Source organism: Aedes albopictus, chromosome 3 (genome assembly GCF_035046485.1).
Source record: "Aedes albopictus strain Foshan chromosome 3, AalbF5, whole genome shotgun sequence".
Taxonomy (NCBI): Eukaryota; Metazoa; Arthropoda; class Insecta; order Diptera; family Culicidae; genus Aedes; species Aedes albopictus.
In genome coordinates, this window is record NC_085138.1 from 429,176,067 (window position 1) to 429,200,820 (window position 24,754).

Sequence of the window (24,754 nt, forward strand, 5' to 3'; positions counted from 1 at the left end):
TGAGTTGTAACAAAACTAAACTTTATTGGGTGTTCTCTGCTGCTCTAGAGAGCTACTGCTTTACACAAAACTGCACAACAAAGAAGTATCTTAACAATCGTAATAAATCATCTTAAAGTACGGGATTAGCACTGTTGTGCAGCGCTGCCCTCACCCCCGTCCAGCGCAGATCAGTACTCTCCCGGAATACAGAACTTGAATGTACACGCCGCCGTCTGTCCAGTTGTATCACACCGGCAGGTATTGCATTGGTACTTGAAGCTCTTGCCGGGATTGCAGGTGAATCCGGGAGTACCAGGCGCCAGCTCCGACACGGGCAGTTCATCGTTGTTGACCTGTCGCTTCGATTTTGTCGTAGGCTCTTCAAAGAAGCAGAACTTCAACGTGCAAGCAGCCATTCCATTATCCGAACAGAAGCAATCGTTGCAACCATCGGAGTGCTTGAAGGATGTTCCCGGTTCGCACTGCTTCTCCATCGATTTCGCGGCCAAACGCTTTGCCCTGAGACTGGTTTCAGGACAAAGCTTAATTGTGCATATTGCTTTTCCCGGTTGAATACAGGTGCAGTCGTTACATCCATCGGCATGTTTGTAGGTCGTTCCAGGGACACAGTTCTCCTCTGGTGGAGTGTCTCGCTTTGTCCTGGTATTGAAACAGAACTTCATAGTGCACGCAGCGATTCCCGTTTCCGTGCAGAAGCAATCGTTACATCCGTCGGCGCTTTTGAAAGACGTTCCAGGGACACAATCCTTCTTCGGTGGTTGCATAGCTGTATCTCGCTTAGTTTTGGTATTGAAACAGAACTTCATTGTGCACGCAGCGATGCCGGTGTCGGTACAGAAGCAATCATTGCATCCATCTGCGCTTTTGAACGACGTCCCAGGAACGCAGTCCTGTTTTGGTGGTTGTGCAGCAATGGCCCGCTTAGGCTTTAAGGAGGAGAAGTTGATGCAGGCCTTCTGCGTACAGGCAGCAATGCCGGTTTCCGTACAGAAGCAACTGTTGCAGTCATCATCACTCCTGAAGGTGGTTCCCGGTTCGCATTCCATTTTCGGTTGCACGGCACGCCTTTCCCGTGGTGGACAAGCCTTACGGGTGCAGAACCATCCGATACCGTTGGCAGCGCACTTGCAGCGGTTGCAGTCCTACGGAGAAAAGTGGAAATGGAAATGTATTAATGTTTTCGATTAAAACACAAATCTAGTATCAGGGCAGACAAGTTCTGAAGTCTGTAGTTGACTAAAACCTCTACTACCACGTCTATAATATCGAATAAGAAAATGCTATATCTGGAAGTTTGGAAAGGCTTCCCCTAGAAGCTTTGTTAAGTTTTCTCAAAGAATCTTGGAAAAGGCTTCCGTTGCTGTATTGGACAGGTTTCTTTTGGAAACTTACGGAAACTTCTACCCAATGTTAAGAATTGGAAGCTTGCAAAGACTTCCCTCGGGCGCTCGCAAAGGCTTCCGTCGGAAGCTTGCAAAGGCTTTCCGCGGAAGTTTTCACAGGCTTTCCTCGGAAGCGTGCAAAGGCTTTCCTCGGAAGCTTGCAAAGGCTTCGCTCGGAAGCTTGCAAAGCCTCCCTCGGAAGCTTGAAAAAGTTTCCCTCGAAAGCTCGCAAAGGCTTCCCTCGGAAGCTTGCAAAGGCTTCCCTCGGAAGCTTCCAAAGGCTTCCCTCGGAAGCTTGCAAAGGCTTCCCTCAGAAGCTTGCAAAGGCTTCCCTTGGAAGCTTGCAAAGGCTACCCTTGGAAGCTTGCAAAGGCTACCCCTGGAAGCTTGCAAAGGCTACCCCTGGAAGCTTGCAAAGGCTTCCCTTGGAAGCTTACAAAGGCTTCCCTTGGAAGCTTACAAAGGCTTCCCTTGGAAGCTTGCAAAGGCTTCCCTTGGAAGCTTGCAAAGGCTTCCCTTGGAAGCTTGCAAAGGCTTCCCTTGGAAGCTTGCAAAGGCTTCCCTTGGAAGCTTGCAAAGGCTTCCCTTGGAAGCTTGCAAAGGCTTCCCTTGGAAGCTTGCAAAGGCTTCCCTTGGAAGCTTGCAAAGGCTTCCCTTGGAAGCTTGCAAAGGCTTCCCTTGGAAGCTTGCAAGGGCTTCCCTTGGAAGCTTGCAAAGGCTTCCCTTGGAAGCTTGCAAAGGCTTCCCTTGGAAGCTTGCAAAGGCTTCCCTTGGAAGCTTGCAAAGGCTTCCCTTGGAAGCTTGCAAAGGCTTCCCTTGGAAGCTTGCAAAGGCTTCCCTTGGAAGCTTGCAAAGGCTTCCCTTGGAAGCTTGCAAAGGCTTCCCTTGGAAGCTTGCAAAGGCTTCCCTTGGAAGCTTGCAAAGGCTTCCCTTGGAAGCTTGCAAAGGCTTCCCTTGGAAGCTTGCAAAGGCTTCCCTTGGAAGCTTGCAAAGGCTTCCTTTGAAAGCTTGCAAAGCTTGGAAAATGGGATCTAAGACAGCCTTCCCTTGGAAGCTTAGAAAAGCTTCCCACTGAAATTTAGATAGGCTTCCCTCGGAAGCTTAGCAAGGCTATCCTCAGAAGCATAGAAAGACTTCCCTCGGTAGGTTTCGTTCAGCAGCTTGGACAGGCTTCCCTTGAAGCTTGGAAAGGCTTCTGCCGAAAGCTTAGAAAGGTTTTCCTCGGAAGCTTGCAAAGGCTTCTCTCGGAATCTTGGAAAGACTTTTTTCGGGAGCTTAGACAGCTTTCCCTCGGAAGCTTAGAAAGACTTCCCTAGGAATGTTAGAAAGGGCCCCTCGGAAGCATAGAATGACTTCCCTTGGAAACAAAGAAACGCTTCTCTCGGAAGCTTCAAAAGATTTCTGAATGTTTCGCTTGGAAGCTTGGAAAGGCTTTCCTTGGAAGCTTGGAAAGGCTGCCCTCGGAAGCTTGCAAATGCTTCCCCGGAAGCTTGCAAAGCTTGGATAGAATTATCTCTAAAATTTGAAAAGGTTTTCCTTGGAAGCTTGGAAAGACTTTTCTCGGAAGCTTGGACAGCCTTCCCTCGGAATCTTAGACAGGCTTCCCTTGGAAACTTAGAAAGACTTCCCATGGAAACTTAGAAAGACTTCCCCTCGGAAGCTTAGAAAGGCTTCCCTCGGAAGCTTTCCGTCGGAAGGTTTCGCTGGAAACCTTGGAAACGCTTCCTTCGGAAACTTGGAAAGGCTCCTTTGGAAGCTTGGAAAGGCTTTTCTCGGAAGCTTGGAAATTCTTCACTCGGAAGCTTGGAAATGTTTGTCCTGGATGCTTAAAAAATGGAAATGCTTGATCGCAATTTGACGAATAAGGTTTATATTCACATACGCACAAACGCCCCTAAATCTCTTGAAATGCCGTGAAACCCCTCTGAAATCCTCTGAAATACCCGGAAACTTTTCTTAAACTCCACTGTGGCTCCATGACGCCCCCAAGCTCCTCTTAAATCTCCCAAAATTGCATGAAATCATTTGAAACGCCTTGTAAACCACCTACGTGATCCATTTAGCCGGAAGATGTTCTTAGCCCTAAAAGGGATACCTGGGGTCCATTGGGTCCAGGTGCCTTTCAGACCTCGTCTTTGATGGAACAAAGAGGTTATCAAGAAGTTTTGGTGTACTAATCAATACTATCAGTTTTACAGCCGAACAAAACTTAAAATGTTACTTGGACCTGATACCCTCGTCTGAACCCTCCGTCTCCCCCATCAGGTTTCCGACAGCCCTTCTTCTTCTCCTTCTCCTTCTTCTTCTTCTTCTTTATGACTGGCCTTCTTCTTCTTCTTCTTTATGGGACTTGGCCCTCCTCACTTCAACTTGATGTTCTTTGAGCACTTCCACAGTTTTTAATTGAAGGGCTTTCTTTGCCTGCCATTGCATGAATTTGTATATTGTGAGGCAAGGACAATGATACTCTATGTCCAGGGAATCGAAAAAATTGTCTCGACTGGAACGGGAATCGAATCCGCCGTCTCCGGATTGGCGATCCATAACCTTAACGACTTGGGTAGCTGAAGACCCCTCCCCTCCCCCAGAAATTACTTGAACCTGACACGCTTTAACCCATTTTAAAGACATTTATATTATTTTGTTTATTTTTTTTTAACTTGTGAATTTTAACTTGGGCTAATTTTTTAAACGATCTGAAAGACACTCTTTACTTTCTCTAAAAACGATCCTGGAGCCCTTCGAATCTCCGTGAAACAACATGAAACTCCTTCGATCCCGAATCCCCTACAAGCGCCTTAAAGCTCCTCTAAAACCCCAGGGAACGTCTCTCAAATCACTAGAAACGCCCTGAAGCCTGAACACCTCTTAAGCTATACCTATAAGCCACCTATAAGCCTTCCTCAGTACGAAGGTTTACTGTGTTCTCTCAAGTTTCCCTGAAACCACCTGGAACTTCCCAAAATTTGAAAACCCCAAAACGCCTTGAAGTCCCTGAATTCTCCTGGAAGCCGCTGAAACGTCTTGAAACTTCTTGAAACCTCTCTGAAACCCCCTAAAATATCCGTTAAATTTTTTAAAGCTCTTCTGAAACCCCATGAAACCCTGATACCTGATACGCCTTGAAATCTTTTTGAGAATCACCGGGAGCCTCCTGAAATCTCCATGAACTCCTCTGAAGGCAACACCCTACCCCCCACCAGCAGTGCCTTAAATCCAACACGAAACTCCCAGATACTTCCCGTAAGCCCTTTGCGGAAGGGTGGAATAAGATCCACAGCTTTATAAGAAGATGGTGTTTTTAAAAGCTACACGGGAAAGAAATGAGTCAGGAAACAGATATCAAATGGTTTCAGGTCGAACGCCAAAATTCTAAGACCTGAAATACAAGTATGGATTATGCTTCAGAGAAAATGAGGTGCTTTTCTGGGGAAATGATCATGGAATCGCTGGAAATGGCCATATGCCATATCCAAATGGCTTTAGAGCAGAACTGGGGTTAAGAGTTTGCAAATCCAAACTAGAATTTAAAGTTTCTGACATAGACATGATTGTTGACGTTAGGCACTTAAATATACGAAAACATAACCGAACTCACCTCCATCTTCACCTCATTGGGGGTGCACACCTGACCGTTGGTATGCACTTCCTCTTCCTCCTTTTCGACAGCGGCAGCCTCCGATTGTGCGTTACCGCTAGGCTCCTGAACCTTCGGATCATCACCTTGCAGCTCCGGCAGGCAAAACTTCCTCGTACAGGATACAACCATGCCGTCGGCACTGCAGCGGCACGTGTTGCAGTCCATCTTGAATGTACTTCCCGGTTCACATCGTTGACCGGCTTCGAGGGACAGTGCTGCAGGTGAGGAAAAGAGAAAATGAAAGCAATGTGAATTGAATGAAGGATTTTACTATCGGGTAGTTTAACATAGGCTAAAAAATATCTATGATTTTGAGCAACTGTAGATGAACTTTCAGGTTATGATAAGTTGGCGGTTCAGTCATCAAATGGATTGAAAACAATGATTAAATTTTCATCCAATGTTTCGCTTCGTATTGAAGCATCTTTAGGGACTCTGAAATGTAGTTAATTTACTATTTGTTTGTTATTAGTGTTTAATTCCTTACCAATTTGTATCGTTTTTTCGTCTAGTCAGATTTGTTAAACGATGAAATGTCAATATTGGTTGAGTCTGTTATAGATATTTTATGAAGATTATGGTGTCATTTGCGTGTAATATTTTCAAAGTGTACTTACAATTTGTTTTAGGGGTGTAAATTACTAATTTCATAGGCTCTACTTTGGATGGAATATCTAGTTTTGTGTCAATAATATTATGGTTTTTAGTCTGTTTGTGTTAGGTCTATCGATGTGATTTTTTTTTGATTCTATTTTTAGCGTTTTTGTAGATGTGTAATATTCCAGAACCAAACAGACTACGACTCATTATATTATTGACACAAAACTAGATAATCCTTCAAGTAGACCCTATCAAATTAGTGCTTTCCGTAATGCTACCACCTCCAAAACAAATTTCGTACACTTCGAAAATATTGCACACAAATGACACCATAACCTTTATAAAATATTCATAACAGACTCAACCAATATTGACATTTCAACATTTAACAAATCTGACTAGACGAAAAAACGATACGAATTAGTAAGGAATTAGACACTACTAACAAAAAAATAGTAAATAAACTACATTTCAGAGTCCCTGAAGAAGCTTCCATACGAAGCGAAACGTTGGATGAAATTTTAATCATCGCTTTCTATCCATTTGATGACTGAACCGCCAACTTATCATTAAAAATATCTTCATATTTATATTATTCATTTGATTCGAGTTTTTCCTAAACGAAATGCTTATCATAGCTTATAAAAGTTTATGTTTTTTATGTAATTATTTTTCCGTGTGCGATTCTTATATAAATTATAACATATAGACGTCTAGATTAGCAAACCCACGTCAAGAGAAATACGATGTACGTGCATTTGACATAGGCGTGCATGGTAACCACGACTGTTTCAAACATCACCTTGTATCCCTCGTCATCTCTCATCTGGGTAGGAATTAAATAATAAAATTCCTTTGTATTCTATGACATTCAAATTTATTAAAATTGTAAACCTTAAGTGAAAAATAAACTCTGAAACTATGTATGTAAAACACATGCACAAAAGATAGGAGAAAAGTCAAGACAAGCTTGAAATATGTAGAATGTAATTGAAAGCTGAGAAGTTTTAATTTCTGAACTCGTTATTGTTTGTTTAAAAACATTCCTTTGCATATCAGCTTAGTATTATATGACATTCACTGTTATTAACAAAAAAAACTTTCATTGCCATTGATCATTTTCGCATTCGAATTTCGTATGTGACACGCTACAATATTGTGTGCCCGAGGAAGTCAAGAAAATTAGCATTATGAAATGGTCCTGAATCAACCGGGAGTTAAACCCAGCGTGGTTTTGCTGAATACCCGTGCGTTTACCGCTTCGGTCATATGAAACATCTTTAACTGCTTTTGTCATATAGGCTCAGTGTACCAGTTATGGCTATAGTACCTCACATTCGCCATAGTTGATTCTCAACCTTTAAAGGTACAAATCAACAAGAAAAAAATCGTGAACAACAGATCACGATCACAAATGATAATTGCAATCATTAAAATTTCACAATTTGCTCAAATTATGGTTGAAATAAATCATTTTCCTTAAGTTTTCGGCCTCCTTGCACCCTATTTCGCCATAGTGTACCAGTTATGGCAAATCCCATAAGGAATGCATGTAAATAGTGCGAAGTGGAACCCAAATTAACAAATGTGTCCATAACTGGTACAGGGTTCCTATCATTGGCACACGCCGTAATAATACTAAAAGTAGTTTTAGCTCCGTTTTTATATTTTTCCTGTAAAGTATGAAAACTAATCAATCATTTGACTTATTGTTTACATTCGTCGGTCTTCTTCTTATTTTTGTATAAATAGTTTTTCTTAGGTGGTGCGATAACTGGTACAGGCACCCTACTGGACCTGGAGGCATACAACCCATACCCATGTTTAATCGAGGCCAGTGATTCTTAACAAATATTGTCATATGCATAATCTTATTGAGCTCATAACATGCACTTTAGTATTAAACCCAGATATATGTATGACCAAAATAGGAACATCGCCCCTTACGAAGCAGCTCATATCGGTGCAACTGGTGGTAAAAAGAAATCAATTTTCACAAAGTGTTTGCATATGTCACCCGGAACAGCCCGTCGTAGTTGTCGTCGTCGTCGTCCGTTACTGATAGATGGGACCGGTTGTTTACAATCGTCATCCACACACAATGTTTCGGGATTGGCTCGAGTTCCATGCAGTGCGCTGCGCATGTTGTACCAAGAGCGATAATAATTGGTAAATGGTTGAAACTCCACGAGAGTCGAATTGCTCATCACCAGCTATGGCCGGCCAGGGAGTAACGGTGATAAGGTGATAAGCCACCATTCTGACAGACATTAGCATACATATACTGAACTGTGAGTGAGGGCTGCTGGTGCTGCTACTGCTGTTGCTTGCGATCATCACACAGAACGGGGGAACAGAAAACATTCGACAAGTCATACGAAAGCGATGACCCAAATGGAAAACAAACGACAGTGTGCTCTCGGATAATGCGATTGGTGAGTGTCGCATGTTGAGAGTTAAGGGCCGTTTCTGCAACTACAGCATCATCAACGTGCACTGCCCACCTGATGACGAAAAAGAAACGTCCTACGCGATGGTTGCTCGCCCCGTGACGTGAAAATCGTTTTCGACGACATGAGCACACAGGTTGGAAGGGAGGAAATTTACAGACCGATAACCGGGCGAAACAGCCTGCACGCCGTATCGAATGATAACGGCCTATAACGGCCAGCGATGCGTAAACTTTGCAGCCTCCCGAGGTATGGTAGTCCAAAGGACCTTCTTTCACCCGAATGAGGCACGTTACAGACAGGCACGGAACAGGCAGAACTCAGTCTTCCGGATGAAGAAGCGCCAGCAGGAAGAACGAGATCGCGAAGCGATGGAAGAGCTGTACCACGCTAAGGACACACAGAAGTTCCACGAGAAGCTGAACTGCTCGCGCGAGGCTTCGTGCCACAAGCCGACATGTGCCGAGACAATCACGGGAATCTTCTCACGAGCGAGCGTGAGGTGATCGAGAGGTGGCGGCAACATTACACTGAGCACCTCAATGGTGACGTTGCAAGCATTGAAGGTGGCGTGGTAACAGATCTAGGAGTATGTGCGCAGGACGAAAGACTTCCGGCCCATAACCTTCAAGAAATTGAGGAGGAGGCTGACCGGGTGAAAAACAACAAAGCCGCTAGAGCAGATCAACTGCCAAGCGAGTTACTCAAATACGGTGTAGAAGCACTGGTGAGAGCACTACACTGGGTCATTTCCAAGATTTGGGATGAGGAAGTATTACCGGAGGAATAGATAGAAGGTATCGTGTGTCCCATCTACAAAAAAGGGCGACAAGTTGGATAGCGGGAACTATCGCGCGGTCCCACTACTGAGCGCTGCCTACAAGGTACTCTCTCAAATTTTATGCCGCCGTCTATCACCGATTGCAAGAGAGTTCGTGGCGCGTTATCAGGATGGATTCATGAGTGAACGCGCTATAACGAACCAGATGTTCGCCATCCACCAGGGGTTGCAGAAATGCCGTGAATACAACGTGCCCACACATCACTTGTTCATAGATTTCAAATCGGCGTATGATGCGATCGATCAAGAACTGCTATGGCAGATTATGCGCGAATATGGATTCCCGGATAAACTGATACGATTAATCAAGGCGACGATTGATCGAGTGATGTGCGTAGTTCGAGTATCAGAGACACTCTCGAGTCCCTTCGAATCTTGCAGAGGGTTACAGCAAGGTGATGGTCTTTCGTGCTTGCTGTTCAACATTGTGTTAGAAGGTGTAATAAGGAGAGCGGGGATAAACACAAGTGGGACGATTTTCACGAAGTCCGTCTAGCTGCTTGGTTTCGCTGATGATATGTATATTATAGCTCGCAAATTTGAGACGATGGCGAAAACGTATATCCGACTAAAGAGTAAGGCCAGGCGAATCGAATTTGTCATTAATGTGTCGAAAACAAATTACATGATGGCAAAGGGCTCCAGGGAGGAATCACCGCGCCCGCCATCCCGAATTTCTATCAACGGTGCTGAAATCGAGGCGATTGAAGAATTCGTGTACTTGGGCTAACTGGTGACCGCCGACAACGACATCAGCAGAGAAATTAAGAGACGCATTGTGGCAGAAAATCGAGCTTACTTTGGACTCCGCAGAACTCTACGATCGAACAAAGTTCGCCATCACACGACGGTAACTATCTACAAAACGCTGATTAGACCGGTAGTCCTCTATGGAACGAAGCATGTACTCTACGTGCAGAGGACCAACGCGTGCAGGTGAAAGACAGGACTTAGAGTAGGCGAATGAAACACGAGCTGCATCAGCTGCCAAGAGAGTCAACCATCGTCCATACCGCGAAAAATCGGGAGGCTACGGTGGGCGGGTCACGTCATCAGAATGTCGGATAGCAACTCGACTAAAATGGTTCTCGAGAGTCATCCGACCGGTACAAGAAGACGTGGTGCACAGCGAGCTAGATGGGTCGATCAAGTGGAGGACGATCTGCGGTCCTTCGCAGTGTGCGGAACTGGAGACACACAGCCATGGACCGAGTAGAATGGAGATGACTTCTATGTACAGCAGAGGACACTCAGACCTTAGTCTGATCGTTAATCGTTTCAACTAGAGGAAAAACATATTCTAGTAAACAAAGGAAATCATTATCTCCTTACTATACTTCATATCTTGTTAAAAGTTATAGGTCTCGGTTTTGGTGTGGCCGAAAACGAAAATGGTTTAGTATTCTACAGACCATTTGACCTAACGAACGTCGACTAAATGGCCTTCGGCCTGATGACCTTCGTTCGAATGGCCTGACACCGTCACAAGTTGGCTATTGTGTGCACATGAAACAGATACGAAGATACTCCAAGTACCCAAGTTCACGGGAGTCTTGACGTCAACTGATTAGACCCGCACTATTCGAAGAAAGTCTGTTCCCACTCATACGCAGCTGTGATTGATACGGATGGAGGCGAACATCGCAGCACATGTCCAACAAGAAGAAGGGGGAGAAAATCCTGCAATCGAAGCCAGTCAAGTTCGCCGCCGATGTCGATTGGCCGGTAGTAAATTGGTTCGTGAACTTGACCTCTACCATCAACCAACGACGACGACGACGACGACAACGACAGCCACCGCGGCTGCCGTTTACCGGCAGCCGTTGGTTGGTTGGTTGGGAGCCGAGCTGATTCTAGATTCCAACATTGACGCGGGAATTGTGCGCGCGCGTTCTAGTGGGGTGTGGTAATTAGAATAGAAATTTGCGCATGTTTCAACGTTTGGAACGAAATTTGGCTTCCTGTTGTACGGGCGCTAGGGTCAAGGAAGTCCGTTCTGATACTGCCGCTTACTGAATGTCGAGGTTTGATTATCAAGCAGATGTAAATTTTTTGAACATTTAAAATGTGGGTACTTTGTACCGAGCAAGGTTTCTAGTTACCTTGAGAATTTGAATTTTTGAATATGACACTTCAGTATAAAAGAATTTCATGAAAAATGGGTGAAAAAAGTCCATCACATCCAACAAAGTTGCTGAACAGTAGGACAGCTCTTCCTATAATAATTACTGATCTTGATTGGCTAATGAGGCTTCCATGATGCTAGTGCTATTTTAGTAATCAGCACTTATCTCTATATCATTTAAGTCTCGTCTGTGTGCTAGATTCTAATTGACCACCAGCAATGGTTACCACTCCATTACTGGCTGCATTCTCAAAGCTATCAACAGAGAGGTTTTGATGGTACTCAACGTGTATATCGATGAATTGACTGGATCCAGTTACACTCAAACCTCCATTTAGGTAGGATCCATTTAGGTGCGGCTCCGTGCTCGTGCGGCTAGGGCCACCAAGCTCATAGTCGCATCGTGTTGAGGAGCGCGGGTTCGATTCCCGCCGCAGCTGTCAGGAAAAGTTTTCGGCTGTGCTACTGGGCGTTGCATTAGCATGAAATTCGCAATAATGGGAGTTGGACGATTGATTTTGTACTAGTAGAGCTGAATATACTCGATATTTCCGTATCACAATGATATCGGAACGGAAAACGAGATTTAAATTTTTCACCGGTCGTTCCAAATTCTAACATCTTGTAAACAAGCTCGCTGAACTGTCAAACAAAGTGTGGTTATATTTAGGTGCGGAACAGGTAGAACTTAGTCTTCTGGAAGAATATGTGCCAGCAGGGAGAAAGAGATCTTGAAGCGATGGAAGAGCTGTACCGCGTTAAGTGCTAGCGTCCGTTGTCTAGTGTCGTGCTTCCATCAAAGAGCGAAAAGCTCACTGGAAGCATTGAATGTGTCCGTGTCTTTTTTAAGGTAAAATCTATTTGGGTCGCTCCATTTAGGTAACGTTACCTAAATGGAATTTGATTGTAAACATTGATGACGTCAAACCCGGCATCAACCTATCATTGACCTGCTTCCATTATGGCCGGCAAACCCTTTATAGACCCAACAGTTGTTCGATGTTGGTCCAACAGTGGCCCAACATATGATAAAAATTTACCTGACTTTGACCCGACCCAGTTATTTGAATGACAAGTCTGACCTGACACCCTCCAAAACCCCCGAAAATGCCCCTAAAGCCCCTCCTTTCCTGAGACTCCTTGGAAATTTCTCTGAAACTCCGCATAACCCCCTTAAAATCTCCTAGTCATTCTCCCTTCTTGAACTTTTTTTCAACCTTGTACTCCATTCAGGTAAAAATACCATTTAGGCAACCCCAACTCATTACCTAAATAGAGGTTCTGGTGTATTTTTTTTAGATTTTTTTTATTTATTTATTCCAAGTTCAAGTTCTTTAGAACTTTAAAAAAAATAGTTTGTGGCTACAGTTTGGATATTTATTGGTGAGTTCCATATCTTTTTATCACTTTTTTAATAGATGTATTGCCTATTTTGTTCCGAGTATTTAACAACTTTCTCTGTTTGCTTCAACTTCAATTTGATTGATCATGAAATCGAAATCTGGAACATTTCTGCATCGAAGGATTCTTAATTCAACCGAATACATTATCCGTGAGTACTAACCGGATCTAAGTTTGTCAAAAAATGAACAATATGTTCAAAAACCGTTTTGTTCTCTTCAGTACGTTATAAAAAAGATAAAATTATTGTGAAACAACGAAAAAAGTATGACAATCTGCATCATGATACTTTTTAGAACTCTCATCCCGAGCAGAAGGGAATACCTTACAAATACCATGCAAAGAGCAACCTGTGCTTTAACATCTAAAATTATTATTGCTACGTTATTTTGCGAAATTTTCTGAGAACATCATAATAACAATTGTAGTTATTTGAGCAGATTTTGGTAATCATATGGTATTGGTTGAATTTACAGTGTAAATAACTAAAGCACAAGTTTCCCTATTACATCATGGAACTGTCGAAAAATGCTCAACTTAATAGCAAGAAATTCAATACCTTCTGAATAACAGATACAGTACTTCAAATGTTAGGTTTGCATTCATTATTGTAATAATAAGACTTGCTATTATCTAGGTGTTCTTTACACACAATCATGACATTCGTTTTTGTTATTTTGCCTCTTATGTTCACCAAATGAAGGTATGACCGTATTTAGAATTAATACCACGATATGTTATTTGGCTGTTATACTTTTCTGCTCGGGATACCAGCCATGACATATAGTTGGTGGATATCTTTAAGAACTTTTTGAAAAATTTCAGAAAGTCGATGAAATTTCTAAGAAATTTCAGAAGCAACTTCAGCTAAATTTATTTGGCGACTTATATTAGAAATGGTAATCGAAATAACTTTCGAAACACATTTTCAAAATTTAATAGAATTTTTTTTTATGTCTGTATTAACGAGATTTTTAGCCCTAGGCTAGTTCATCTCGGGACCAACGCTTTACTTCCCTTCCGAAGGAAGAACTCACATTTTGCGAGTTTGTCGGGAGTGGGATTCGATCCCAGGTCCTCGGCATGATAGTCACGTGTTTTAACCATCACACCAGGTCCGCTCCAATTTAATAGAATAAGTTAAAGCACCCAAGGCGAAACTAGATGCATTTCCTCATATTTTGGCTATTATTTTAAAAATTAAAACATGAGGAAATGCATCCATATTCGACTTAAGGTTTCATTCACATATAACGTAACGTAAAATAATCCTATTTAACAACCACGTAACAACTTTTGAATGGGGAATGTTAAATTTTCGTATAGAGCGTAACACAGGGGTAGACCCCCTCCCCTCCCCCAGCGTTCCGTAATATGAATAGGAATAGAGAAAAATGAAAGTTCTGGTGAAACACACGGAGTATCTGCCTTGAAAAACGGATGGATAAGAAGTAGCTGTGAGAAATCCTAATAAATTCTTGAAAAATTGCAGCAAAATTCTTAAGCACATACTTTTCTAAAAGGTTGGCAAAAGAATAAGACAATTATCTAGAAGCTCAGCCAAAATATAAATGAAGTTTCTCAAAAAATGCCTCGTAGTTTCGTCCACTTTTGGCGTTTCCTCATATTTTTTTTTATTAACGGCAATTTTTTTACCGAAATTTTATCACAATCTTGTTATGTATTACTGTTTACACCCCAAATCACGAATAGATCAAACTTAATGGTGATTCTGAAGAAATTGTGCATTTTTTTTTAATATCCTCGAGTATTTTTTTGGCTGGCTTCAAGTAGTTTTGCACAAAAGTTTTTTTTATTGTTTCTTGGAATGCGGTGGTCATATGGAAATATTGTCTGAGAACAAATTCTACACGATTGATTGACCTGGTAATATGTTGGGGTCAATATAGCTCAGACAGTCACACTGAACGTGCACTATGCTAACGTGGTACAAAATTTCTAACATCTTAGGAAGGTTGAGCCTTATAAAAATATAAGACATTTTTCAATGTTTTTTTTACAAAGAATAATCCAAAAATATAAATATTAATGTAGAGATAATAGGGGTGCTCAGTTTTACAGTTTCTGACAGAATGATCTTTATTTCCGTTATTTCAAAAGTCATGGCCTGCTTACAATCATCTAAGTCTGTTAAGTCCGTCCGAGTACAGTAATATTATATATTTACTACAATTCGGCCATCCTGATCTCCGCGATGCACAGTGGCCGGAAGCCGGACAAAACCTCAAAAATCGACTTCAATATTTTATTTTTCTAATATTTTTCTTCCATTATAGATACTCCAACTAAGAAAACCCCAAATTTTCAATTCATTTGGTCGAAAATTGAGTCTTGTGGATCTTTTCAAAGTTGAAGTTTTATGTGCCACAATATGAGTATTTATTGTCTTTATTCTATGAGCTTCCTTCATGAGTTCGTTGTAAACGTTAGGAAGACTTGAATAATGTGACAATATTTTTTTGTGTTTTTGGGTATGAATAACCATTACTTTTCAGGGATTGTTTGGAATTCAAACACAAAATTATTATGTTTTTAGAATATGCAAACATATTGACTTTTATAGAATTTTGGAGAAAAACTTCCTATTAAAGAGATCCAGTACTTGTTTAGGAAACATCAGAAAACGACGCCGTATCCCGGATCTGACGTGCAATTTTGTCTAGTTTTTGGCTATATAGGTCACTGTTTGCGCATTTTTGCGCTAAGCGCGAAAAAAAAAAATCTGTCATGTCACAATGGAGCCGCATGGTTGTGGAGGAAGTGATATTGTTTGAAGTTTAAATTTTATCTTAACATAGTTTAAGCTTCAGAATACTAACAATTAAGTTTATTTTTCATTCATGTAAGAGACTTTCTCCAAGTCAGGTGGTTAAAAGGGGGGGTGTTTATCTGATAATGTTTTTTTATTATTTTTTTTTAAATATTAGTTTATTTTTTGACAGAAAAAAACACAAGAAGGTGGGTGCTCCAGTTAAAAACAGTAAGCTGGAGAGGAAAGGAGTGATGAGTAAGTATGAATAAGCATTTATTTACTTAGACACTACCTACATGCTGCTTCACCAGATACAACTAACTCTTTTAACGTTCAAAATAAAAGAAAGACAAAAACAACGGTGAACAACATATAAAAATAACTACAAACCATTGCTCATTGATTTTTTTAACTGGTCGTTTCTTCGATTCATCTTAATCGTTAGAATTGCTCAACAACCTTGGAAGCAATCTCTTCACGAACTTCTATCGAAGTTTCAATATAATAATAATAAGACACAAATTCGTCGACATCTACGCGTTTCTTTTCTACACGCACGTCGCTACAGTTCAAAGCAACAATCATCTATAAAATATAAAAGGAATTCACTAAACGGCGTAAAACGCTACGTTAAATATTTTTCTGCGCGATCACCAAGGCAATGTTTGAATATTTTAATCGCAATTTTATGAAACGAACATTTTACGCTCTTCAGTGAAACCCCTTATATTGGTTTTTTAAACATGAAGTGTTATTGTATGTTATTCATGCGGTTTCGTTAAACACATTTCTACTGAACGACACACAGAGTGATAAAGATTTTGAAAATATTTGCTGGAGCTCTACTGTTCATCAATGTGATCCCCGATCTCTGATGATCGTTTATCAAAAACTCCCTTCAATATTGCGAATATGAATTGCCAAATCTTTATAGATAGACTTGTTTCGGTTGCTTCGACAAGTGATAGCAGAGATCGATGTACCTTACAACCCAAACTCGGAAGAGCATATATGAAGTTGTTGAAACGAGATTGATAAAAAGCAGTTCAAATTTTACGCAGTTCACTATATTAGGCTATCTGACCCCATAACGATTGAATTAACACACCTCCGTGAACCCACCGTAAAATGTCACGTGGTCTACAGGGCAGTACCTGAGAATAGACCACGTCTTGTCAGCCAACATTGTTGTGTATCTGAATTGATCCATTGAAAGAAAACGTAGGTAAACGATTTTTTCTAATGATTTATGTAGTTTTGAAGATTTTGGACCACCCTAACAGCAACAAATTCACAATTACAGTTTATTTCAATACCACTACATGATTTAAGAACGCTCAAATTAAAAGGTTAATCAAAATCTACGTTCAGAAAGCACATCGTAATAGCTTATTATCGATTATTTTTACATGCTTTCCATAATCAGCAGCTTTCAAAATTTTGAACCACCCTAATATAGTAAAATCAAAATATATAAAAATCCCATATCAGAAATAGATTTAGGGAACTAAAATCATCATAACCTGTGAATTTTAGCAATTTCGGTTAACATTTGAGGTTTTGTCCGACTTTTGTATGGACGCCCGCCACTGTGCGATGTCCTCATCGATACCATTTTGGTCTACGTCACTGTGCACCCATTTTCTCATATTTTGCGGAGAACAAACCGATTCAAAAGGAACACTTGAAACTTGCAGTCCATCTATATCGGATACAACATATCTTTGATTTGGCAAAACTTTTTTAATAGTATATGGTCCTTTGAACTTTGGAGATAATTTATGAGACTCAATTGGCTTCTTTAGCGGTGTTGAGATAATTCCATATTCTGAATCTGCATGCAAAACTGAGCCGAAATCCAAATTTTCATGAATTTTGGTGCCCGGGAACCTATTTAAAAATCCGTTTGAAGTTTGTATGGGAGCGATTTGTCGGATCACCCCTCATCGCATTTTGTACTGGGTGGAGCTGTCAAACAGTTACCCAGCTGTCAAAAGGTGATTTTAAAAAAATCTCTTTTAAATTGATTTTAGGTATCAAAATAAAGTTCTAAAAATCTGAAAAAAATCATAGTGGCTCAGAAAAAGGTGCTCTTTCGTATAAAATCAAAAAATCGATACATTTTTCTTAATTTAAAAACCCAATTGTTTTTAATACTATAAAATCGCCTATCTTATAATCAGGACATTTTAATCTTTTCTTGTCCGTGATGCTCTTATTATAATTTTGAACTTCTAAATTCTTTCGACGAGCATTTTCACGAATGCATTGTATATTTTGAGCAGGAATAGCAGGTTGATTGTTTTGAATAAAACTTTCAATGTTATGTTTTTCTATGTCTGAAGATTTTTGCTGAACTCCGAAAAGCAAAACACTAGGATAGTTATTAATCGACCTATGGTAAGTGTTATTGAATACATACTCAATCTTTGGTAACAGTTTATCCCATTTCAACGAATTTTCACTACACATTTTTGCAAGCATTGGGGTGAGAGTTTTGTTGATACGTTCAACTTGTCCATTTGCCTCTGGTGTTCTTACAGCAGTTTTAATATGTTCTATGTTATTCTTCTTTATAAATTCATCGAATTTTTCTGATGTAAAACACGTGCCTCTATCAGAAATAATCTTATTCGGTTTACTATAATATTGTATATAACTATCAAGATGATTGATAACCTCTTCTGAACCTGTAGATCTAGTAGCATAAAATTTTGTATATTTTGTAAAAGCATCAACTATGACCAAAATGAATTTAGATTTATTCGACGATGCTAGCTTTATTGGCCCATAGTGGTCTATGTGTAATGTATCAAATGGTTGACTTCCCTTATCAACTATTTTAAGAAATCCCTCTTTTTTATTAGTTGGACTGTAAAAAATACAAGTAAGGCAATTTTTTATATAGCTTTTGACAATCTTTTTCATACTACTAAACCGACTAAACCAATACATTTTTTTAAGTTCATGAATTGTTTTATCAATTCCTATATGCCCACAGTTATCATGATATAATCGTATAACGTTGTCTATCATAGACTTCGGAACGACTAATAAATTTTTATTCTGTTCTTTTCTGAATAACACACCATTAATTAGACTAAAATTTGGAAAACTCGATCTCTCTAATAGTTGTTTTATGTTCAAAATCTTACCATCTTGTTCTTGTGCAACTACTATATTATGTTCTATATCCGAAGTATCAAACAATCCTATAGTTTCAACTTCATGATTATCAATTTCAACAGATTCTTTTATTTTTGAAACAATATTTGATTCATGGTTGGATTTTGAACTCATATCTATCCTACTTAGAGCATCAACATGTCGCATTTTACTTTCTTCCCTATACTCCAAATCAAAATTGTAATTTTCCAAAAACATTGCCCATCTACTAATTTTAGGATTAATATCTTTTTTAGACAATGTTTTGACAAGAGCACTACAATCAGTGAAAATTTTGAAATGAGAACCGGCCAAATAAACATGAAATCTTTTTATAGCGTGAACTACAGCTAGTGTTTCTAACTCAAAACTATGGAGCTTTGCTTCAAATTCATCTGTTTTTTTACTGAAAAAACTAATGGGATGAAAGTTACAATCAGCTTGTTTTTGAAGTAACATTGCTCCAAAACCATATGAGCTGGCATCGCAATGTAGCTGAGTTTCAGCATGGGGGTCAAAAATAGCCAAAATTGGGGAAGTTATTAGTTTTTGTTTTAGAAGAAGAAAAGATTCCTTTTGTTCCCTTTCAAAAATGAATACTGCATCTTTTTTAATTAAATTATAAAGCGGTCTAGCTAATATTGCAAAATTCTTAATGAACTTTCGAAAATAACTAGTTAATCCAAGAAAACGCTGCACATCTTTACAATTTTTTGGTTCGGGAAAATTAGAAATACTCTCTATATGAGTTTTGTTTGGTTTACGACCTTGTTCGTTCACAGTATACCCTAAATAATCAATTTCTCGAAATAAAAATTTACATTTTTCCAAATTTAACTCTAACAAGTTTTTGCTTAAAATGGTCAAGACTTCCTGCAAGATATCCAAATGCTCTTCAAAACTTTCACTTATTATAAGAATATCGTCAATATAAATACAAACTTTACCCTCATCAATCAAATGTTTAAAAATTTTGTTCACAAAACGTTGAAAAACTGCCGGTGCATTGCATAAACCAAATGGAACTCTAACATATTCATACTGTCCTCGATGAGTTACAAAAGAAGTATATTTTGTTGACATGGCATGTTGATGTTTTGGGAAAATTGGCGTTATATGTGAGAGAAATAATGTAATCGTTATAATTTTATTCTTCTTTAGAATTCAATATTTGTCAAAATTTTCTTTAACACCATTTAATTGAACTACACTATTCTTTACACAACTTTATTACGTAGTTTTATTTTACACGATTTTTTACACCATTTTCTCGAAATTTCGCGATTAGCTTTTGGGGAAGATTCTTGGATTTTTGGATTTCTGATTGCTACTATTTCATACGGGACTCAAATTTCTACCAGAGATCTTTTTTATCATCCTAGTTACCCTGTAAAAACTTGAAAACGATCCGATAAAAAAGTATTGAAATAGTAGTTTACGCAACAAGGTGCAGAATGAAGATTTCTACAGCACGAGTCGTACATTTATCCAACGAGGCTTGGTGAGGTAGATAATTACGACGAGTGCTGTAAAAATCGAGTTCTGCAACGAGTTGCGTACAACGATTTTTGCAATTTCATAAATTACCGGTTGAAGATAGTTTTTAACAAAACTTTTTCATCAAACTGCATACTGATGTTCATAGCCATGTTTAGGAATGTCTGATCATAGCAGGTTATACCGTGCAGTTGTCACAATTTTTCAAAACTGCGTCCAGAAAGCATCAAGAAGATGATCATAACCGAAAACAGTGCTGTAATGGTTCATTACGCAACGCAAATCAGTGCTGTAATGTACCATTCCCGCACTGCTGATTTAGTCGTTCCCACACTTTTTCTGGCAGATTTGCGTGAGGTAAAACAGCCTATAACGATGATAAATAGCAAAAACTTCTTTACACGATATTTTCCACTCGGATCAATCAATCGCGTAAAAACAGAATTTAGTGTATCCTGATACCTAGATATCTGCGAGCAACCGAAAATATTTCCAGTAGAAATACACACACGACCAGTGGAGCGGTGTAATGGTTTAAACCCGCGACGATCACGCCGAGGACTTGGGATAAAATCCCACTCACTCCCGACATACTCTCAAAAAATTTGAGCTCTTCCTTTGGAAGGGAAGTAAAGACATGGGTCTCGAGATTAAGTCCGGGCTAAAAATCTAGTGAATAAAAAAAAATTGAAAAAATTAAATTAAAAAAAACAACAACACGAACAACGCTGATAGCTCTTTTCATATTGAGGATACCAGTCTATTCGAAATTCTAGAAATTATTATCATTTTGGGAGGATAAAATTTAAAAAAAGCGCTGCAATTCTAATAAAAAAAATTAGATGAGCATTCCTCCCTAGATTCCTTGCCGTTTTCCATTCCATAATACTTGTCATGAAATGTCTGAGAAAGATCTTGATCAAGCAGTTTAAAGTAATACAAGCATGGATTGATCAGTACCTTAGTATTATTATTTATCTTTTTTATTATCGGTATTTCTGCTCCTCCAAAATAGTACCTTTTACACTTTCATGTTCGATCTTACCAACACCTGGCTGAAATTTTACAACATATTGTTCCACCAAAATTGTCCGATACCAAATCTGCTAAGAATAGGGATATAAAGCCTTGTAAAATTGTAATAATTTTCAAAATTTCACTAAGCATAATCAAAACTTTGTTAATATTTTCGCCAGAACTACTCCGAAAGTATCAGTAAACATGTCCGTTCAAAACAAATTCATCAAGAATTGCAAAATAGATGCGGCTATATAGTAAAACGGTTTCGAACTCATATTTTAATTGAAAAAACTGCCTAAAACTGATGAGAAATCCGTCAAAGCTGCTATGTACAGGTTTGAACGTTTATCAACAATATATTAATGCTTCACAAGTTATTAAAACATAGGTACTTTTTGAACGCTTCATTAGTTCTCATGGATGGACACTTTTTGGATCTTTCTAAAAAAAATGTATTTTTCTTTACGTCTATGTCATTAAATTTTCGTTTTGATATCCAAAGATTTTCTACTTTTGTTCTCAAGATATCTCTAATTAGATATATTAGAGCCTATTTGGGTTGAAGGAAGAACACATTTAGTAATTTTTGTGAGATATTGTAAATTTGACTTATTTTCCTCTACATGGGTGAAAATGTCAAACCGGTATAACTTTATTCGCCGTGAGAAAATATTACATTCGCGTCAAGTATCAATATATTGTTGATAAACGTTCAAAATTTCATTCAATTCGGTTTACTCGTTTCGGAGATATGACAGTTTTGAAATTGAATAACAACCTTGGGTAATAATTGAGATTTGCCTACCACGCACCCACTCATCGTTGATAGTCGAGTAGGACATGGCCAGAGAAGGTTCTGCATCAAAGAATGCAGTTTTAGGAGCATTAATGTTAGGGGCCGTCCATATACCACGTGGACAACTTAGAGGGGGGAGGGGGTTTGAGAAATGTCCATGCTTGTCCATGGGGAGGGGGGTAGGGGTCTACCAAATGTCCACGTGGACAGCAATCATTTAAGAAATTAAAAGAATTCATCAACGAAAGAAATTTTGCTGTATTATTGACTTGATTTTCCTTTAAAATAGTTCCCTATTAGATTTTTCAAAAACATTACTTGTTTTAGTTGGCAACGATAATTTCCAAAATGAAGTCACAGCTTTACATACTAATTTTTATTTACTGTAACAAAATTTCTTGAAAAATTATCAGAATTACAAATTACCTACCAAAAATACTAAGCAAAATTCTGGAGTTTCAAAAATGTAGATCCTTACAGATCCATCATACCAATTTTAAAAAGTACTTCGAAGGTTTATAATATCAGTAGAAACTTTAAATTCATGATATTTTATGAAACTCAACATATCTATACATGAAAAAGATGGATAAATTATTAGTGAAATTAGTTGAGTTTCATTAAATATCATTAATTGACCACACGGATTGATATACTGAAGACTTTACCCTTAAGTCAAGTCGTTTAAATTCATGTCAAGATACTTTGCAAGTTTACAACAAAATGTTGTCTTGTAATTTCTTCTAAAACTTGAGATACTTTATGAGATACTGCAGTGCACTGTACTGCTATTTTGGTGGTTGTGGTTGCTTGACAATTTTGATGTGGTCATTTCAGTACTTAGTCTAGATTGATTTTCTTGCAATCGTTTTAATTTCTTCCCCGAGCCTAGCAATCTCATTAATGTAATAATATAGTTTCCAATATACATATAAACATAGTCACACTAAAGACGGATTGAACCGTGCAAAAATCATGCTGATCGGTTCATCCGTTCGAGAATTTTGTTGCCTCAAAGATACATCAAACAAACATATAGATAGAGTAAAGTCAAAATCATATCACTATGAGTGAGTTTTGGAATTATGGTCTTTCAAAATCTTACTAATTCTTGTTTTTCTTAGCAAATTCTTAATTTAAAAAAAAATAAAAAATAAACTGTCATAGTGTTCTAAATATCGTAGAATAAAAGTCATCTAAAAATATGAGACAACCATGGATTAAACAAACTTCAGGGACATGGAAAGCCATGTTGACATGCGTTGCCGAAAATCATAAGATTAAACCTTACAGTCGATCGATCACCAGTTTACTTAATTGATAATTCTGTAATACGAAAGCTATGGAATATTTGTAATACAAAAAAATATGAACATGTTAAATGTAGGGCATAATTCTCTGAAATAAAAAAAAACTTAAAAAATAAAAATAAAAAAAAACTTTTTTTTATAGATTTTTTTTTCTCTGAAGTCCACGTGGACATTAGGGGAGGGGGGTAGGGGTCAGTGAAAAGTCCACGCTTGTCCACGGGGAGGGGGGAGGGGGTCAAAAACCACGATTTTTCTGTCCACGTGGTATATGGACGGCCCCTTATGGTTTGCAAACGGTGCTAAAAATGTGATTTTGATATCTAACTTCAACCGCATCCAGCTCATTTTAGAAGCTCAAGCTGAAAATATGGTATATGAAAAACTTGTGCGGCTAGACCAATTCTACAAGAAAGTCACGGAAAACCGTTTAAGGTAAATATCACCGACTACCTGCGAAAAATGCAAATTGATATTCACCATGAATATCATGAGGATTGATATTTACCATAAATATTCAAAAAAGATCTTTTTTCCGTGACATTCTTGTAGAACTGGTCTAGCCGCACAAGTTTTTCATATACCTTATTCTCAGGTTGAGCTTCTAAAATGAGCTGGATGTGGTTGAATTTAGATATGACGAAATGACATTTTCATCACTGCTTGTAAACAATTATTAATTCAACGAATGTACGACAGAAAAAAAAATCGCATTCAAACAGAAAACGTTTAGAACATTTCTGCTTCAATATGTTCAATATTAAATTCCTAAATTCATTCAACATATGAACTTTATCTAAATCTATTTCAGCATGACGATGCCTCCATATTAGAACGTCAGCTTGTCACAAATTATATCCACATGATGTATTTCCACATTCCACAACACCCATCATCAAAACCAACAAACCGTAATGCAATTAATCCGTCACCAAACAAAAAGATTGTCATAAAATATAACGCATACCTCCCGCGACAAGCACTGCCGCAATTAACAGTAATGATCTCATGGTTCCGCTTCTGCTGCTAATCGCCTTCCGTTCCTCTAGAACTCCTGCTCACTTTATCCACTGAAAAATTCCTCCGCAACTTCTCTCGATCCACTCCAACGCCGCCGGTCGGTCTCAATTCACTCTCGCACACACACCTCTCGTTATCCCACTTGGGAAAACTATCCACCCCGATAAGATTGCCCCGCTGAGAAAATGCACCGACCAGCCAGCTATGCTTCCGTATTCTTCCACTATTAATTAGATTCTAAACTATTCGTATACGCAATAGCAAGCACTAATCACTACTGCTGTTCGGTGTGTCGTTCGCCACCAGTTTTCTTAGAGTCGTCTGCTCCGTCGTCCGTCGTCGTCGTCGTCCGATCTTCACTTTTGCACTACAACCGTCAAACTGATCCGCCGATCGGGTCCGACCAATCATTTAAATACGTTATCAGCAGCAGCGCGGAGCCGCACACTCCACATGAAGAGAAGCGAAAAATCACAACCAGCTAGGAAACCGAAACACCGAAAACGGATGGAGAATCGGCCCAACAACAACGCAGCGGCGGCGGTGTACGTAGGAGTGACTGGATCGATATTGTGGCGAAATGTGAGCCACGTACTTGTGACGTAGTATGTTTAATTATGTAGTTAGGTTATTTTTATTATTCTGAATGAATTTTGGATAACAGGCTTTCACAACAATCTACTTATAAGTCCTCGATATCTATCGCAATTATGTATTTGGTAATGATTACTTGG

At 39.1% G+C, this 24,754-nt stretch overlaps 1 protein-coding gene across 1 annotated transcript; it reads right to left on the minus strand.

Moving 5' to 3' along the window:
• LOC115267989 (kielin/chordin-like protein) lies at positions 1 to 24,417 on the minus strand. The gene is made up of 3 exons (XM_029875866.2): positions 23,968 to 24,417; positions 4,984 to 5,240; positions 1 to 1,145 (listed from the first exon to the last, which is right to left on the minus strand). The coding sequence occupies exons 1-3, from the start codon at positions 24,008 to 24,010 to the stop codon at positions 171 to 173; spliced, it is 1,275 nt and encodes a 424-aa protein (XP_029731726.2). The 5' UTR covers positions 24,011 to 24,417; the 3' UTR covers positions 1 to 170.
• Between the last annotated feature and the right edge of the window lie 337 nt (positions 24,418 to 24,754).

Coding starts and splice junctions, on each gene's coding strand:
- LOC115267989 (XM_029875866.2), bottom strand. CDS start 24,010: ATGAGATCATTACTGTTAATTGCGGCAGTGCTTGTCGCGGGAG. Junction 5,241..23,967: donor GGCAGTGCTTGTCGCGGGAG/GTATGCGTTATA, acceptor CCTCACCTGCAG/CACTGTCCCTCGAAGCCGGT. Junction 1,146..4,983: donor CCAATGAGGTGAAGATGGAG/GTGAGTTCGGTT, acceptor TTTTCTCCGTAG/GACTGCAACCGCTGCAAGTG.